The 18,610-nt window shown below is 42.4% G+C and overlaps 1 protein-coding gene across 5 annotated transcripts in view; it reads right to left on the bottom strand.

Moving 5' to 3' along the window:
• RUNX2 (RUNX family transcription factor 2) overlaps positions 1-18,610 on the bottom strand; it is a 348,854-nt gene that overhangs the window by 147,676 nt on the left and 182,568 nt on the right. For all 5 annotated transcript variants that reach the window (XM_061398324.1, XM_061398326.1, XM_061398325.1 and 2 more), the window contains one exon: positions 11,656-11,817. In XM_061398324.1, the coding sequence (XP_061254308.1) occupies positions 11,656-11,817 (162 nt within the window). The remainder of the gene's footprint in view (positions 1-11,655; positions 11,818-18,610) is intronic.

Genomic DNA, 18,610 nt, shown 5'->3' with positions numbered 1-18,610 from the left:
GAAGATCCCCTGGAGAAGGAAATGGCAACCCACTCCAGTACTCTTGCCTGGAAATGGACATGAGAAGCCTGGTGAGCTACAGATCATGGGGTCACAAAGAGTTAGACATGACTGGGCAATTAACACACACAAGAGGAATAACCATAAATTTCCATACTTGGATCTAAAAAAAAAAAAAAACCTGCAAAAGTTAAAAAATGGAAGAAATGCAGCTTGACAGAAAGAGGCACATATAAGAAAACAGTGTAACATGGTCACCAAAGAACCAAGGCCACTTTAGCCAGCACCAACAGGGGCTGAGAATGAAAGAGTTTGGTTCTGGATGCCAGGCCTCAAGAGGGCCACTGAGGAAGTGTGTTTTGCCCAAAGACCACTGACCAGGACAGTGAGGTCTTATGTCACAAAATCTCATCATACAAGAGTTTAAAAAGGGGAGAAGAAGAGGGGCTGCTGCTGCTGCTAAGTTGCTTCAGTCGTGTCTGACTCCGTGCAACCCCATAGACGGAAGCCCACCGGGCTCCGCCGTCCCTGGGATTCTCCAGGCAAGAACACTGGAGTTGGTTGCCATTTCCTTCTCCAACGATCAAAGTGAAAAGCGAAAGGGAAGTCGCTCAGTCGTGTCCGACTCTTTGCGACCCACGGACTGCAGCCTACCAGGCTCCTCCGTCCATGGATTTTCCAGGCAAGAGTACTAGAGTGGGGTGCCATTGCCTTCTCCGGAAGAAGAGGGGAGAACAGAAAAAATTCAGAAGATAAGACTTTATGAGAAATGATAGTTGTCCAAACCAGATCTGTTGCTCTGTTTTTGAGAAAGAGTTTTGCTTCAGTTTATGGCTTAGTTAATACAATTTCTATCGTTTTCTCAGAAAAGACTTTGACACTTTATTACATGACAGCTATAATTAATGTCAGACTCTAAATTAGAAATCAAAAACTCTATTTGATCATTTGGTTTCAAGCTGGACCTAAAGTATGTTTTGGCATGATTACTAACTGTTAGCAGCGAGTTCTGGAAACAGATGCAGTCTTGATATGTGTTCTAAATGTGAAACACATTGCAGAGAGGCTTGGAGATAAAAATATACACTGCTCATGCACACTCTTACTGTGCTATTTCCTGTCTTATCAGTCATAAAAGTTTCTCTTGTTTTGCCCTTTATTTGTTGTCCTAGGTGAATAAAAACTTTTTTCTTCTTTTTCCTTTTTCCCTTTCTTCTAATTTTCTCCCACATGCCCATCTTCCTTTTATTTTGTTTGCTTTTTTCTTTTTAAATTTGACCAGGCCATGTGACACGTGTGATCTCAGATCTCTGACCCAGGGGTCAAACCCTCAGCCCCTGCATTGGAAGGCAAAGTCTTAACCACCGGACTGCCAGGGAAGTTCCCTATCTTCTTCTTTCTTTTTTCCCCTGTCATCTTTTCCACGAATATTTGTTCCATTAAACATTTACTGAGCACCTACTATATGCCATAACTGTGCTAGGTTATAAGAATACTTAAGAACATATATGGCATAGGCTTGTCCTTGAAGACGCCGATCTCCTATGAGAGGGTAAAAGCATGTAATCTAATTATTATTAAAGGAAGATACATACGCATTAGAGGTGTGTCCGTACAAAGACGAGAAATGGATGAAAGAGTGATTTGTTTGGAGGAAAGTGGATGGTTGGGAAGAAGATGCCTGAGAAGGATCAGCCTGGCCCTGTCTGAGCAGTGCAGAAAAGTGGGCTGGCCTCAAACTGGAAGAGCACAACACACTTGAAGAACACCAGGCATTCCTGGGACATAAACAGCATCCTTTACCTAGGCAGACTTCCCTGAGGCTCAAATGGTAAAGAATCTGCCTGTGAGGCAGGAGACCAGGGTTCAATCCCTGGGTTGGGAAGTTCCTCTGGAGGAGGGAATGGCAACCCACTCCAGTATTCTTGCCTGGAGAATTCCATGGACAGAGAAGCCTGGCGGGCGACAGTCTGTGGGGTCTCAAGGAGTCAGACACGACTGAGTGACTAACACAGTTACCTAGGAGAGTTGGGTATTTGGGGAGGCAGCTAAGTAGCCACATAAATGGATTGTTATTTTTAGCTGGGCCAGTTCAGTACTTGAGTCAACAGGAACAACCACCTAAATAGTAAACGTTCCTATGAGCAAAACCATTCCTATGAGAAGAAAGTTTTCATGCAAAAATGAGCCAAAGATAAGGAAAGCCATAATCTGGGCCATTTGGTGACAATGGCTAAGACAGAGGAAGTGTTCCCCCAGGCAGGAATGCATGAAATGCTTTCTAAAAAGAAATATCACTAAGTCAGCTTCTTCAAGGACAAGCCTGTGTCTTACATGTTCTTGAGTATTCTTACAACCTAGTACAGTTATGGCATATAGTAGGTGCTCAGTAAGTGTTAAATGGAAAAAATATTAGTGGAAAAGGAAACGGTGTGGTAGTATTCAGAGGTGCAGGGAGAATGGCCTGAATGCTTTTAAAAATTTAATAACATCCTTACAATGGAATATCATTCAGTGGCAAAACGAAATGAGCTATCTAGCCATGAAAAGATACAGAGGAACCTTAAACGCATAACGCTCAGTGAAATAATCCAGTCTGAAAAGGCTACATACTGTAATGCCAATTATATGATATTCTGGAAAAAACAAAACTATACAGACATTGAGCTCCCCTGGTGGTTTAGTAGTTAAGAATCCACCTTGCAATGTAGGGGACACTGGTTTGACCCCTGGTCCAGGAAGATTCCATATGCAGAGGGGCAACTAAGCCCGTGAGCCACATCTCCTAAGCCTGCATGCAGCAACTACTGAAATCTGTGGGCCCTAGAGCTCATGCTTCACAATAAGAAAAGCCACCGTACTGAGAAGCCCGTGCACCACAATTAAAGAGAGCCCCCACTCTCCACAACCAGAGAAAGCCAGCATGCAGCAACAAAGACCCAGAGCACACAAAAATAAAATAAATTCTAAAAATATATCCTGATAGGAAAAAGATTAGTGGCTGCCAGGGGTTAAGAGGGCAGGTGGGGAGGGATAAGCAGGTAGAACACCAGAGATTTTTTAGGGCAATGAAACTATTCTGTGTGACTCTGTAATGGTGGATACATGGTACTAAGCATTTGGCAAAACCCACAGGTGCATACAACACGGAGAGTGAACCCTATTGTAAACTATGGACTTTAGTTAATAATAATGTCCAAATACTGGTTCGTCAACTGTTAACAAATGTACCAAACAAAAGCAAAATGTTAATGACAAGAAAAAAGGGCTGGTGCAGATGGTGTTGGGGAGGGATATAGTAACTCTGTACCTTATGGTCAACTTTTTGGAAATCTAAAACTGCTCTAAAAAATAAGCATTAGTTTAAAAACAAATATATATGATAGTATGTTTCTACTCTTTTGAAGGGAATGACATAACTTAGTTCTTCCACTAACATTTATCAGGTCAGACAAGCTTTCTTTACCAAAAGTCCTAAGAACAACAAATCCCTGGACAGACACAATCATACTCCCTGAAGAACCTCTGAGACAAGCGGCTGGACAGTCTTGAGTAACTCACTTACACGAGACCATGGAGGTGTAGTAAATTAACTGACATATCTGAGAAAGATGCAAAGACTCTTTAGTGACAATGAAACCAAAACTCAGGTTTCCTCAAGTTCGATTGTCTCCACCCTCACGTGGATCCCGGTGAACCACAGAAGCCACGGCGTCATTCGAAAATTAACTTTAATACTTTTGCTCGAGTTAGGTTCAAGCACCCAAACTTCTATGAAAAGAAAGGGATTACAGCAAATCTTTCACTAAAATACATAACCACGTTTTTGCCATCCCCGCCTAAGCAAGATCGCTTTCATTACTGAGTCTTTTCTCCATGTACATGTTATCAAAAATAAATCCTCAACGAAAACAACCAACAAGAACCACGTACACGGCCACAGTTGAACCTTGAACCCAGGTTTCATCCTGTGCTTTGGTAGCTCATTCTAGCTACAAATAACAGTGACTAGTCACACAACCAAGTTTTGTCAACTTTGTGAGCTGGGCCAACTATCCCTAATCAATCTCGTAGGAATGGAAATCATTCTTATATCCTCAGCACCAGAAACTCAAAAATTATGCTCAGCTGAGGTCCAAGGATGCCCTTGAAACTGGGTCTACAGCAATAAGATAAAAATACCCTCTGCTTGTGTCAGAAAATATCCTATTTCTAAAGAAAGCAAGATGAGTTTTAACTCACAGAATGCAAAAATAACCCAACCAATCACAGTCAGTATTATAGGGAAGAATATTGAATATTCACTTGGTAACACAGGGCTTGCCTTTGTTTAGGGTCCATTAAATTTAATAACTTCCCCCTCTGTGGCTTTAAACAGAGAACTTCTTCAAAATAAGAGTGGCTCCTATTAAACTTAATTACTTGCCCGTGGCTGAGATGGCAGAGGTGTGTCTACCAAACAGGTAGGTCTTAATAAAGGAATAGTTCTGTAGTAAAAAGTAGATGGTCTAGTGTTTTATTATAGTTGTTTTACCTTTCTGATTTAATTGCTGGAGTTCTCCTTTTAACCTCTCTGAAGGCGTCACTCCCTCCTGTGAGTTAAGAGTGGCCCTGCTAAAATTAATGTCCACACATACTTGGCACATTACTGAAGCTGCTGGTTTCAAACCCTCAAACCAGAGGAATAGACAGAAACTCAGCTATAGAAGGGATATTTAAAAATGAATGATATCAAACACTGCTGGCTTTGAAATGACATGAACCATCCTGCCAATTGACCTTGAGTGATCAAATGGAGTTTTTCCTCTGCAATTTCTAGATTTTGTGGAAGTAATAAAATAGTTTTTAGGAACTTTATCAGAATAAGCCCTATTCTGCTGACTTTTGGGAATATTATAGTTTAGCAACTAACAGTCACAAAAATGGAGACAACTTAGTGGTCCTGTACAGTTGATTAAGTGGCATTTGTTGATATTTAAGTATTTTGAAAGAATAAATTCAAGACTGCTTGCTTAAACAGAAAGAAAAGATCTTCAAAAAGATTATAGTTCTTAATGCTGTCTTATGTAAAAGTAACCCTACAATTGTAGAGAAAAAGCACCCACATAACCTGTATTGGTCTCTCCCAGGGTCTCCAAGGCAGACAACATATATGATCCTGTATATCTAATGCATGTATCTTACGTCTCTAAGAAACCTCCTAAAAGGATCACAGAGGCCCACGGGTACAATGACCAAGACCACAGAAAATAATGCCAAAGAGCAATACAGACTTAGGCTAATCTAAGATACTTCAGGGCTTCCCTGGTGGCTCAGCAGTGAAGAACCTGCCTGCAATGCAGGAGATGCACGTGCGATCCTGGATTGGGATGATCCCCTGGAGGAGGGCATGGCAACCCACTCCAGTATTCTTGACTAGAGAATCCCATGGACTGAGGAACCTGGCCAGCTACATCTACAGGGTCACAAAGAGTTGTGACTTTCAAGATACGACTGAAGGGACTCAGCATGCACGCACACAAGATACTTCTAGGGTCTATGTACCCTAAACTGGTTGGAACCAGGAGGCTGATGATGCTGACTCCCCGTTACCTCACCTCCAACCAATCAGAAGAACATCCATGAGCTACTCATGCCCTGTTCCTTGAATGCTATAAGATTCCTCACTACCCACCCCAGGGCAGGTCACACAGTCTCGAGGGCATTAGCCCACTGTGGCCCCCTTTGCCTGGCAAAGTAATAAAGGTATTCTTTTCTGTTTCACCCACCCACCCAAACAAGTTACTTAACTTATATGGGTGAGATGGGAGGAGTTATTTGCAATGAATAAACCTATGTAAAGTCTCCGTTAGAAGGCTAACAATAGCTCATACTCTGACTCATAAGTCAAAGAATAAGATTCAATAAATAACTAGACATCTTTTCTTAAGAGTATAATTACATAAAATACATTTTGAAAGTCAGTAATTATGTGTCTACATACTATTTTTTAACGAGCTCCAGAAAAGTAATTATAATCTTTGTGTTAAGCCTCACAAGTGCTTTGAACATCAAAAATGCCATGAGTGATAACAATATTACAATGATGAAGCCATGCAATGGTCTGGTTTGTTGTCAAGTCTCCCTGCCTTCCCACACACCTTGCTCTTTAATAGAATCAGTGAGAAACAACTTTGGCTACCCCTGTAGGGTAAAGGTTCTTTTATAATCATGTATTGATGCTTTTGTACTGTGGTGTTGGAGAAGACTCTTGAGAGTCCCATGGACTGCAAGGAGATCCAACCAGTCCATTCTAAAGGAGATCAGCCCTGGGATTTCTTTGGAAGGAATGATGCTAAAGCTGAAACTCTAGTACTTTGGCCACCTCATGCAAAGAGTTGACTCCTTGGAAAAGACTCTGATGCTGGGAGGGATTGGGGGCAGGAGGAGAAGGGGATGACAGAGGATGAGATGGCTGGATGGCATCACCGACTCAATGCACGTGAGTTTGAGTGAACTCCGATAGTTGGTGATGGACAGGGAGGCCTGGCGTGCTGCAGTTCATGGGGTCGCAAAGAGTCGGACATGACTGAACAACTGAACTGAACTGAACTGAAGATGAAATGAGATAATATATAAAATCACTGGGTGTTCAGGGGTGCTACTTAAATCCCAATTATTAGGTGATAAAGCCATATTTATCATTATAAGTATGGTGGGGAGAGGAACCAATCCCTCAAGGGCTTCCTCTGCACTAGATCCCTCTAGACTGGTTTCTGTTTGATTTTCATAATTCAGCTGGATATGAACTAAACTCAGTACAATAAGGTCAACTGTATCAGTCAGTTATAGGGCTTCCCTAGTAGCTCAGCTGGTAAAGAATCCACCTGCAATGTGGGAGACCTCGGTTCAATCCCTGGGCTGGGAAGATCCCCTGGAGGAGGAAACAGCTACGCACTCCAGTATTCTGGCTTGGAGAATTACATGGACTGTTACATGGGGTCACTACTTAAATCCCAATTATTATGTGATAAGGCCATATTTATCACTGTAAGTATGGTGGGGAGAGGAACCAACCCTCAAGAGCTATCTTGGCATTAGATCTCTCTAGACTGGTTTCTGCTTGATTTCTATAATTCAGCTGGATAGAATCTAAACTCAATACAATAAGGTCGACCCTATTAGTCAGTTACATGACAACACTTTATTGTTCAGCCATAAACTTATAACCAGAGAAGACAATGGCACCCCACTACAGTACTCTTGCCTGGAAAATCCCATGGATGGAGGAGCCTGGAAGGCTGCAGTCCATGGGGTCGCTGAGGGTCGGACACAATTGAGCAACTTCACTTTCACTTTTCACTTTCATGCATTGGAGAAGGAAATGGCAACCCCCTCCAGTGTTCTTGCCTGGAGAATCCCAGGGATGGGGAAGCCTGGTGGGCTTCCGTCTATGGGGTTGCACAGAGTCGGACACGACTGAAGTGACTTAGCAGCGGCAAACTTATAACTGCTGCTATTGTTCTTCTTATAATACCAAAGACTACTCAAGGTTAAAGAAATATTTCCTGAATCTTGGAACTACCCCCTGTAAACTTTGAGATGTCTGGTTTTTTATCTTTCTTTGCAATAAAGTAGGGATTGCATGTAATATATCTTTATCATCTTATTTTATTTACTCCTTGCTTCCATAAAGGATGTGGGGGAAACTACAGAATATATAATTTGAGCAAACTCTGGGAGATAGTGAAGAAGAGGGGAGCCTGGAGCCTGGAGCCTGGAGTGCCACAGCCATGGGATCACAAAGAGTCGGGCGTGACTTAGCAACCGAACAATACCACCACCACGAACAGGACATATATACAGGCTTCCCTGGTGGCTCAGTGGTAAAGAATCCACCTGTCAATGCAGGAGAAGTGGGTTCAATCCCTGGGTTGGAAGATCCCCTGGAGAAGGAAATGGCAACCCACTCCAGTATTGTTGACTGGGAAACTCCATGGACAGAGGAGCCTGGCGGGCTATAGTCCAATGGGTCACAAAAGAGTTGGCTACGACTTAGTGCCTAAACAACAACAGGGTATACATGGTATAGTGTCACTGTCATCATTGTGATTCATTACGTGAGCATTTGCAGCCACACTTGATAAATGACTCAGAAGAAAGAACAACAAAAAAGGAAGTTGTAAAACTGGATTCTCTGAAGGTCTTTAAATAGATTAAATTGTGGTATTTCTTTGCAATGGTCTTCTCAGATAAAATGGAATTTCCTTAGGAATATTCCTTTCTGAAAGATATTTCTGGTGACTTTTACGCTTGTGATCCCTTGGAAAAGAACATTAGCATGCCTAATTACGTGTAAGTGTAACTTAACATTTTCTATCTTCTGACATCATAAGTGAATAGTTATTTTCTCTTAGTGCTTTACTGACTTTTTGTGAATGCCTCCCAGTTCCTTTTAGCTCTATAAAAATTCATAGTCTACAGAATAATCATAGTACTGACAAATATTTATTGAGTACTCTTTGTGTTAGGCACTGTGTTAAGTGCTTTATGAATGCTATATAGTAATAACTTATTTAAATATTTCATGAGTTTTTTTTGTTTGTTTGTTTTAAATATACTCTGTGACCATCCATTTCAAAAAGCAAATAACTCCTTTAAAAGTTTAGACTTTTATCAACTGATTCATTTAAGCCAGGGCTTGCCTACAAATTATATATAGACATACAATTTTTACAAAACACTTTTATCTCCTTAATGTCAGCTACAATCTGTGTGACACACATATGGTGTGTCAGGCCTGCCCAAACACTTTACACCTATGCATCTCATTTAATCCTCATAGTAACCCTAACAGCTAAATATTATATCCCCGTTTTACAAATAATAAAAGTTTCCAAGAAGTGAGAAACTTGCCTAATATGAGTTGGGATTCAAACCTGGGCCTGGATCTCCACCCTTACTGTGTAAGTGATGAATTGTATTCTTTCTCACCCAAGCTCATATGAGAATGTTTTGATTAGGGAGATGAGAACGGATTGCTCTACAGTAAAAGAAAACAGGAACTATTCTGGAAAGCATCTCAAAAAGCGAACACAGGACTGCGTGGAGATGGCAACAGAGGTTAATATTTTAGCTGTCCATGTTATAGAGACATAGCGTCCTGGAACTTAGGGACACCTTTCGATATTGAGGGGGATAATAACAAGACAAAGTATGCAGCGTGGCACCTGAGAATCTATGAGACAGACTCCTATCCAAGCAGTGTCCTAGGACCAGTCCCAAGGGAACTGGAGACGGGGCTCACTCCTGAAGACTCGGTCCCGTAGTCCACCAAGCAGTGCTCGGGGCGTGGATGCAGCCCCAACCCAGGAGCAAGGTCAGAGGAAGCAGGGCTCCTCTGGTTCCCTGACAGCTGACATCTAGTTCTTTCTTCCTGATTCGCTACATGCTGACAAGAGGGATTTTCTGTTCTCTTCGCTCTCATGTTTACTCAGACCCTCCCACCCTGGCACCATGTTACTCTGCCAGGAACAACTCATAGAGATGTCTGGGGTGGGAGGAAGAAACTGGACTAAACTCAGGTTTAAACTAGTTTCAAGCAGAAGCCCGTTCCTACCTTTGGCCTCAGATTAATACACGGCTGGATAATAAACCAGTTTCTGCCTCCTCCGTGAAATGAGAAAGCTGTGTCATATTTGTTCATGGAAATGTTTTCAGTAGATATCATTAAACTGCCTCCAAATAACCTGGCTGCTCCATATTACACATGATAAATGATAAAATGCCATTTAGGCAGCTTTTTTTTTCCAGTGTTATTGTCAACGTTTTCCCAATGAATACACTTCAGAAAGAAAATGCTGGAGATAAATGTCTCTAAAGCTGCCATCTCTCCCTGAGGTTTTTTTTCCCTCCAGGTAAAGCCAGAGGACGAACAGCTTCAGCCACAGAGGGTTGGACAGACAGAAGCCCCAAAGAACCCTAAACAGAGGCAAAGTTGCACAAATCTGTCCTGGCAAAGTGTCACCTTGGCCCCATGTAAAACAAAAACAGACTCAGTCTAAAATACATAAGGGAGGACCAGAACTAACTCAGCACCATCCAACACTGTCCCTGTGACCCTGCATCAGCCCTGGTTACCCTCTGTGCTTGCCTCATCCTATCTATCCCGTGTCCTCACTTGACGTTTGCCTAAAGGAGGGAGTCGTTCCAGTAAAGGGAAGTGATCACTACAATTCTACACTCCGCAGATTCCCCAATAAATACCATGTGATTCATGACAATAATAACAGCAGTCGGAATGAGAAAGGGTCACGTGGTTTTCCCAAGACTCTGGAGGTTCCCGTCCCCCGCACCCCACCCCTGCTTTCCCTACTCACCCCTACGGGAGTCCGTCTGTGGCAGAAAAGGTGAAGGCCTTAGGACCCGAGAGCCCTTTCCTGCCATTCGCTTGAGAAACAAAGCCTTCCCTCCTCCCAAGTTGAAAGAAAGAAAGGAGTCTGAGCTAATCGCAACCTGCAAGCCTGCGGGCGGCCCATCAGCTTGCCAGTGGTGCAACCCAGCGGAGCGAGTACCGGCTTCGAGCTTTGCAGAAAAGGAGAGAGGGAGAGAAAACAGAGACAGAAACACAAAGAGAAAGAAAGAAAGGCATTAACCTGGCCAGGAGTCAAACAGGTGCATGGAGCCCGAACGCCGAGAGCAGTGTCGGACACACACAGAGGGTCCAACCGTGCGTGCTTCTTACGGAGGGGGTGGGGGGGCGGGGGAGGGCTGCTTCTGAACTGATGGGGGCAGGGCTGCAGTCCGGAGGCAGGGGGTATGACAGATTTTTTTTTCTTATTCACAGGACTCAGAGGGTTGGCCGAGAGCCTTTAACTTTCCTCCACTTGTCAATCTGACATCTTCGTGGATACTCTCTGGTTCCCAGGGACAAACGCTGGTCTATGAGAGGGGGGAAGTGCGGCCAGGATGTTGATCACACACACCCCCACCATGAGTCACAGAATTTCGTGGTGCCTTGGGAAGAGAGGACGGTGAGCCCTGGGGGCTGCCACGTTGCGAGCAACAGCAGTGAGCTGTGTGATTCATGGCGCTGCCTGGGTCTTGAGTTGGCTGCTCAGAGGCCACAACACGTGGCCCTTTAAGCCTCTTGCAGCCTCACTGTCCTTGGAGTGACTCGTGTCTGTCTGACGGGGATCTGAAGTGTGTGGTTTCTCTCTCTCTGAACTGGCTACCTGGAACTCCTGGGTGTTTAAGAGCCTCTAGAAACGGAGGGCTGTGCCTTCAGGCTGTAGTTTGGCTTTCAGGCAGATGTTAGGAACAGAAAGGAACGCAAGCAGAGGAAAGCTGGGCGGCCGGGCACAAGACCCTCAGGAGAAGGCCCCAGTTGGGAGACAGCGCCAACCGAAGGGGATGCAATTGACCTTGGGGACACTGAGTGTCCTCTTAGCAAAGGATGCCATGTCTGGTGGAGATTCAGGCTCTTGACCTCAATTTAAGTTCAAGCCCTCACTAGCCCCGTAATTCAGAAGACCTGGTTTGCAGCTGTGGGACCCCTGTCCACAAGCCTCTGACGGAGAGTTTACTGCGAGCGTAGCTGAGACAGCTAGGCCCACCCTGCAGCCCCAGGCCCACCCCTGCACCAGAGTGGGCTCTGAGATCAAGTGTGGTCTTTACCTGAAATGCGCCTGGGCACGTCGGTGATGGCGGGCAGCCCGGTGCCCCGCGTGGAGGACAGCGGGGTGGTGGAGTGGATGGACGGAGGAGTCATCTGGCTCAGGTACGAGGGATAGGACTGGTCATAGGACCAGGGCGGGGAGGACTGCGCCTGCCTGGGGTCTGGGAAGAAGAAGAAAATCCTTAGCACACCAGCCACTCTGGCCCACACACACAACCCCAAACTTAGAAAGGATAAAGCAGGGGAAAAAAAAAAAAATCAGACTATACAAGGACGACGAATTTCCCACAACCCCACCCTTGCAGGCCCTGTGGAGCACACAGCTTTCTAGACTCCGAGTCTCTATGAAAGTAACAAAATGCATCATGCATAAGGACTATTTGTCTCCCTCACACGTAAATATTTCTATTTGGAAAGACTAACAGTCATTTAGAAAACAATCTGTTTTGGGTATCTTCACAAAGTTGAACTCTATTTTCTTTATTTTCTGTGTTTTTTTTTTTTTTTTTAATTTAGTACTCCAATGAACATGTATTACTTATTTCTTTTTTAAAAAGAAATGTTTGGAACAATTTACTTGATTAAAGAGCAGGGAGATGGTGCCTTTTGCTGCTGTGCATCCAGTCAGTATCCTTCAGACGTGCTTTCTGGTTCTAAAAATGCATGATTCCGTGATTTTAGCACAGTTCACATCCCAGGCAGGTCAATGGGGATGAGGAGTTTGGGGCAGAGATGAGCACAAAGGGGACAGCATGTAAGTACAACAGGAAAGAAAGGAGCCAGTTATGTTGGGCTTCCCAGATGGCTCAGTGGTCACAGGATCGATCCCTGGGTCAGGAAGATCCCCTGGAGAAGGAAATGGCAACCCACTCCAGTATTCTTGCCTGGAGAATCCCCATGGACAGAGAAGACTGGAGGGCTACAGTCCATGGGGTCTCAAAGAGTCGGACACGACTGAGCAAGTGAGCATGCACAGTTATGTTATTCTGATGCTAAAGCTACCCCAGAAAATAACCGTTAAGAAAAAAACAAAACTTAATTTCAAAACTAACCAAGAACAGAAAGCTTTATCACCATCTAGTTTCGATGTAAAGCACATGAGTTTCTGACAGGAAGAAAAAAACCCAAACACAACAGGGAAATGTCTTTAATCCTATTGGAATCTGTTTAAACGATGTCACATGTTTGGAATGTAGCCCGGAGTTACCTACAGTCACTACAATAATAAAAATAATGGGCAACTGACTGGTTAGAGTGAACCGCTGAGAATTAGTAATATCTTTCAATGTATCTCTAACAGAGTTTCTTGGAGATACACAGAGAATCATAAGCTAAGTTCTCTTAACATTTTTTGTTTTTTGCGAAGTTCACTTTTTCTTAATTTTAAAAAATTCCAATACACCAGGCTGTTCTCAAAACAGCTTTGTATATCAGAATAGCCATGGATTTTGGAACATGTCGAATTAGGTTCAAGTTCTGAGACTTATATTTCTAAGCTGTGTGCTTTTGGGTTAATCACTCAGTGACTCTGAACCTCAGTTTCCTCATCTGTAAAAGGGGATGGGAAGTAATAATATGTGGACATTGCATGAGAAGACCATGCAGAGAGGGCTAGCACAGGAGATGCTCAGTGATACTAATTCTTGCCTTTTAAAAAACCTTTCGGTGACACAGGAATTGTTTCATGATTAAAACACACCTGAATTGGAGCTAATCCATTTAGAATAGGTTTAATTTTTAAATTATTCCCATATTACCTATCAGCCTCTGAAAATGAAAAGCTCGATTTTTGAAAACAATAAATACATTTGAGTCAATTCAGGTTTATCTCTACCCAAAAAAAGTGGATAACAAGATGTGGGTTTTTTTCTGAGATCATTCCTCCTTTAAAGCCTCTCAGTCTTTCTGTACAAAGCCATTTAGTTTCAGCTATTTCTTGTTTATTTGTTCAATTCAGAAACAATTTATTTAAAGACTATCTAAATGGGACATACCTTCTTTGACTCAAAATAATTAAATCCATCTGGATATTTATCGAATGTTTACTGTATCCACAGATACACAGAAAAATTTCATCCAATTCTGTTTTAAGGAACATTTACCTGAGTTTGCAATTTGAATTAAAGAACTATTGTAAATGGTTCACAGAGACGTTTCCTTTAGAAATTGGATGGATATTTAATCATTCAAGTAATGAAATTTTGTGCTTTAAAATGTTCAAGGCTGAGACTGTAATAGATCGGCAACATTTCAAACCTGATCCTGTTATATATCTGATACAGATATACTTCCTTGTTTTAACCATTAATGTCATTTGCTATTCAGATAAATGGTAAATGATCTTCAGATGGAAAAAGATTCATTCCTTACAACATCAGAAAGCAATCTCACAAAGACAAGGCCTTCCCTCAAGCACCACTTTTAACAGATACAAAGGATAAGAACCACACAGCAAAATGAGCAGGGCACAGGGGACTCAGGTAATCTAACATCACCAGATGACTTCCTGAGCAAGCAGTTTCATCTGTATCTCCACTCCCATACTGTAGCACGTTACCAGCAGTATAGGGCTCTCTGCCTAAAAGTGGGGGAAATACAAAGAAATCTAAAGAATGACTAAAATCACTGACATTTAGACATGTCACAAAGGAATCAGGGGACTTAGCTTGAATGGAAGATACAGCTTTGCATTTCTCCTCAAGCTGAGAGGCAGCTCAGTACAAGGGGAAACAAGGGGCCTTTCTGATGAGAGGATCTGAGCTGGGGTCCCAGCTCTGCCATGTGTGAGCTGGATACCTTGGCTGTACTAGCAAACTCTCTGAACCTCAGTTTCCTCGTCTAGAAAATGAGGCAGCATAGCATGGTGAAGCAAACATAGCCAAGAGTTCATTGTGCCAGGTGGACAGCCAATTTGGGGCTTGAATCACAGCTCCCCACTTTGTTGAGCATTCTGAGGGCCTCAGTGGCTCACCTGGAAAATGGGAACCAGGATGCTTATCAGGGCTCTGTGAGCATTTACATGGACTAGGCCTTGTCTAGGGTTGTCTGCCACCCTTGGCACATACAAAGAATACAGTAAATAAAATGGTCATTGCTATCTGTAAAATGAGTATAATTGTAACTACTATCATCTTTGTTTACAGAACTACATGAAATAACACAAGAAAAGCCTTTTGATAACTCTAAAGTACTATATGAAAATGATCATTATTCTCCTGTGATGTGGGAGCTCACATCACATGGCCAAGGCCCTGCTGTGTGACTTGGGGTGTGTTTCTTAATGTGGCTGAATTTTAATTTCCTCATCTGTAAAATGGGTATGATAATACAGTCTCAGAGAGTATCATAAGGATTAAATAACAGAGCGAATGGCTAAGCATTATTCAAAAAAACTAAAAATCGGACTCTAGAGGCAAAAAAAAAACCAGAACATAAAACAGAAGAAATACTGTAACAAATTCAATAAAGACTATAAAAATGGTCCACATCAAAAAATCTTAAAAAACAAAAAAAAATCTGACTCTAAACTATCCAGTGTGGCTGGGTTGTCTACGGTTAGTCTTAAAGATGTTCCAGAGCAGACTCATCACAATTCAATATAATGGCTGGCACATAGTAGGTGCTCAAGAAACAACTACTGCAGGAACCTCCCGGGGTGGCTGGAGTGAATAATGGGATTTTATAAGGAAGTAGTAATTAGTCTTTCTCTAACTCCCCCTTAGGCTATAAAAGAACTTGTATCAGATGAGGTTTTAGCTTTGACATAAACTTCCTGACTGCTGGCATACACACTTGAACTAGCAAAGGATCACTATCCTTTAAGTAGAGGCCTTTCTGAAGATTCCCAGTGTTAGCAAAAAGAACTTCTCACTATCCCTAAACAAGCGAGAAGCTCTCTCTTTGCTTTCTGTCTCTCAAAGAACAGGCTGCAGGCTGGCCAATCTCTCTTTCAAGGTCACCATCCTAAGATTCTATGATAAAGACCTACTTAAGGAGAATAGGACAGGGCTTGGCAACCAAACAACAACAGGGAGAGTTACTAAAGAAAAACAAAACACAAGAACCGCCATATGGGGCTTACTAGATCTAGTCTACGGAATTTTGAAAAGGAACTGCAATCTTAAAAGGATTGGTCTCCAAACACCCCAGTCTTTCTCTAACACCCTGTGAATGAGGCCTCATCAACCCCAGCTCCCTCATTTCTGGCCTGTGGGATCTTGGACAAATTTTATAACCTATCTGACTTCAAGGTTCCTAATAATGGGGATAAATAAGAAGACCTCCCTCCTAAAGTTGTTTTAAAGATTAAATGAGGTCATGTAGGAAAGAGCTTAGCATATGGAAAGAACCCAGTAAACGTTCACCACTATTAAAGCATCTCCTTTACTGAGCCTTCGTTCTGTATTTATGTTTCCAGCGCTAAACCTCTTATTCTAGCAAAAGGCCATTTTAAGAAAGCTTCCTGCAGTTCTGAAGTCTGCTGTTTGGAGACTACACCTGAGACTATGTCTGGTCGCTTCGATAGCCTTTACAATCATTTAACCTGAGTCACGTTCCTTCCTCATCCTAGCTTCTCCCAGACCAAGAAATCCTAATCACTTCAGTGTCTTTTCTAATACTGTATGCGTCAACATTTTCAAACTGTTAGTGGGGGAAAAAATGGCTATAAAAGATCTTGACTTCCTAAATGCCCAACCACTAAGAAAATGTAATCTTATAAACATATGATTACAGCACATTTGCTTTGTTGTGGACAGTTATTAAGGCTGACAATAGAGAAAAGTCACCTTAACCCGATCTCACCAGTGATTTCTGAACTCAACTTCCTGAAGAAACCTGAGACTTCTGAGATTGACTCTGAACTTGGATGACTCAGAGCAGGTGACAGATGTTTTTAGGCATCAATCCTAAGATTACTAATAGGGAATAGTGAGTGCAGGACCTAGGTCTAAGACAAACCTACAAATTAACCATTAACAAGAAACGATCTTCATCTACCTTGGGCCCCACAGGGCTAGTATAATGCATTCCTTCCCTCTGCTCCATCCAGAGTTACACTAAAACTCTTGTCAAGTCTACAGACACATGGAAGGAAGCACCTTGTCCTTCCAATCCAACACAAATAAGAATATCCTTGATTTGGGGGCCTCAGAGGCTCAAGGTACCAATCACTGTCTTGGTAGCACATCCTGGGTGATCTGAAATTACCTATGAACACCCATGAGTTTTCAGAAAATAACTGAACTCTATTTCATAGCCAAAACTGCTGCTACACTTTAGTTTTAGGGTGCTTTAAGAATAGTAATTGAGTACTTCTCTATGGCAATCTACAGAAACAGCCTCAATATTATTTTTATTACTATATTCTGGACATTCAAAACACTGACAGATGTTTTTAAATGGATATGATCACTGCAAAACAAGACCTTGGGTGCTGGTTTTTTTATGGGCACATACTCTTTCGTGCTTGAGAAACCTGAAATATGAAATCACACATGAACATTTTAATAGGTCTCCGCCCCTATTTTTCCCCAAGTTTCTCTCCTATCACCTAAAAGGTGTGTGGGGGGAGAGAGAAAGTCAGGTCTTCCTTATACAATGGGCAGCCATGCTCACAGCAGGATGTAACTAATCACAACGACTAAATGGCAGAGAAAACCTAGGGCTGAGCTCCTGGAGGCGCTGGGGATGACTGAGGAGAGAAGAGCCCCCAGTCTAACTGGGGACACACACTTGCAACTAACACCTGGCTTCTGAGGTCATGCTGACTGGACACCTCAGATCTACAGCTGCATGCTTTCAGAAGAAATCATGGTCTCCTCTGTGTCAGCAGACCAAGTCTAGCTACAAAGAGTGCCAGGTAAATAAAAAGGAGCCAGTCACGTCACTTGACAAAAGGAATCCCTTCAGCTTCTAGCTGAAGCAACATCTGTTGGATGAACTTTAAAAATAGACACCAGAAAGGCACAAACTATTGGGTATAAGACAGGCTCAAGGATGTTTTGTAGCAAAGGGGGAATACAGCCAATATTCTGTAATAACTGTAAACAGAAAGTAACCTTTAAAAATTGTATAAAATTTTTTAATTAAAAAAAAAAAAAAAAGACAGGACTTCCCCAGTGGTCCAGTGGTTAAGACTCTGCTTCCATTGGAGGGAGCACAGGTTCGATCCCTGGTTGGGGAACTAAGACCCCACATGCCTCAAAGCACAGCCAAAAGTAATTAAATACAGAGTGAAGATATAAAAAATAAAAGAAGTAAATAAATAAAAAGACACCAAAATCCAGGGACCTGCATACACTTTGCACTTTCTCTCCCAACACTTTGTACTTTCTCTCCCAACACTTTGCACTTTCTCTCCCAACTCCCCACATGCCTCAAAGCACAGCCGAAAGTAATTAAATACAGAGTGAAGATATAAAAAATAAAACAAGTTAATAAATAAAAAGACACCAAAATCCAGGGACCTGCATACACTTTGCACTTTCTCTCCCAACACTTTGCATTTTCTCTCTCAACTCAAGTTGAGCGCAAGGTTCTTATTTAGCTGTCCCTTTCTCACCTCCAAAGTACCAATGGTCATAACTGCCACCCTTAAAAGGGCTTTCTGGATGGGGTGGGGAGAGAAGTTTTTACATGGTGTTCTGGTGAGTCAGCAAACTATCCATTTTTCTTGTCATGAACAGCTTCTGTAACCTACACAGCAGTGAGATGGTCTAAGGAATAGATAAAAAAAAAAAAAAAAACCTAAAGACATTTCTTGCTGTGCAAAAGCTTACACAAGCAGGTGGGGAGAGTAAGACTAACATATAAAACGACAAGTTAATTCAAAAACTGTCAAAGCATGCACCTGTGTTTCTTTAAAAGCTCTAAAGATAGACATGAACCATGGTGCCCTGATATCATTGTGGATCTTATAAGATCTCCTTCTAGAGTGGTGCTCCTTTGGCTTAG

This window comes from Bos javanicus, chromosome 23, assembly GCF_032452875.1.
Source record: "Bos javanicus breed banteng chromosome 23, ARS-OSU_banteng_1.0, whole genome shotgun sequence".
Taxonomy (NCBI): domain Eukaryota; kingdom Metazoa; phylum Chordata; class Mammalia; order Artiodactyla; family Bovidae; genus Bos; species Bos javanicus.
This window is presented reverse-complemented; position numbering and strand designations above follow the sequence as displayed.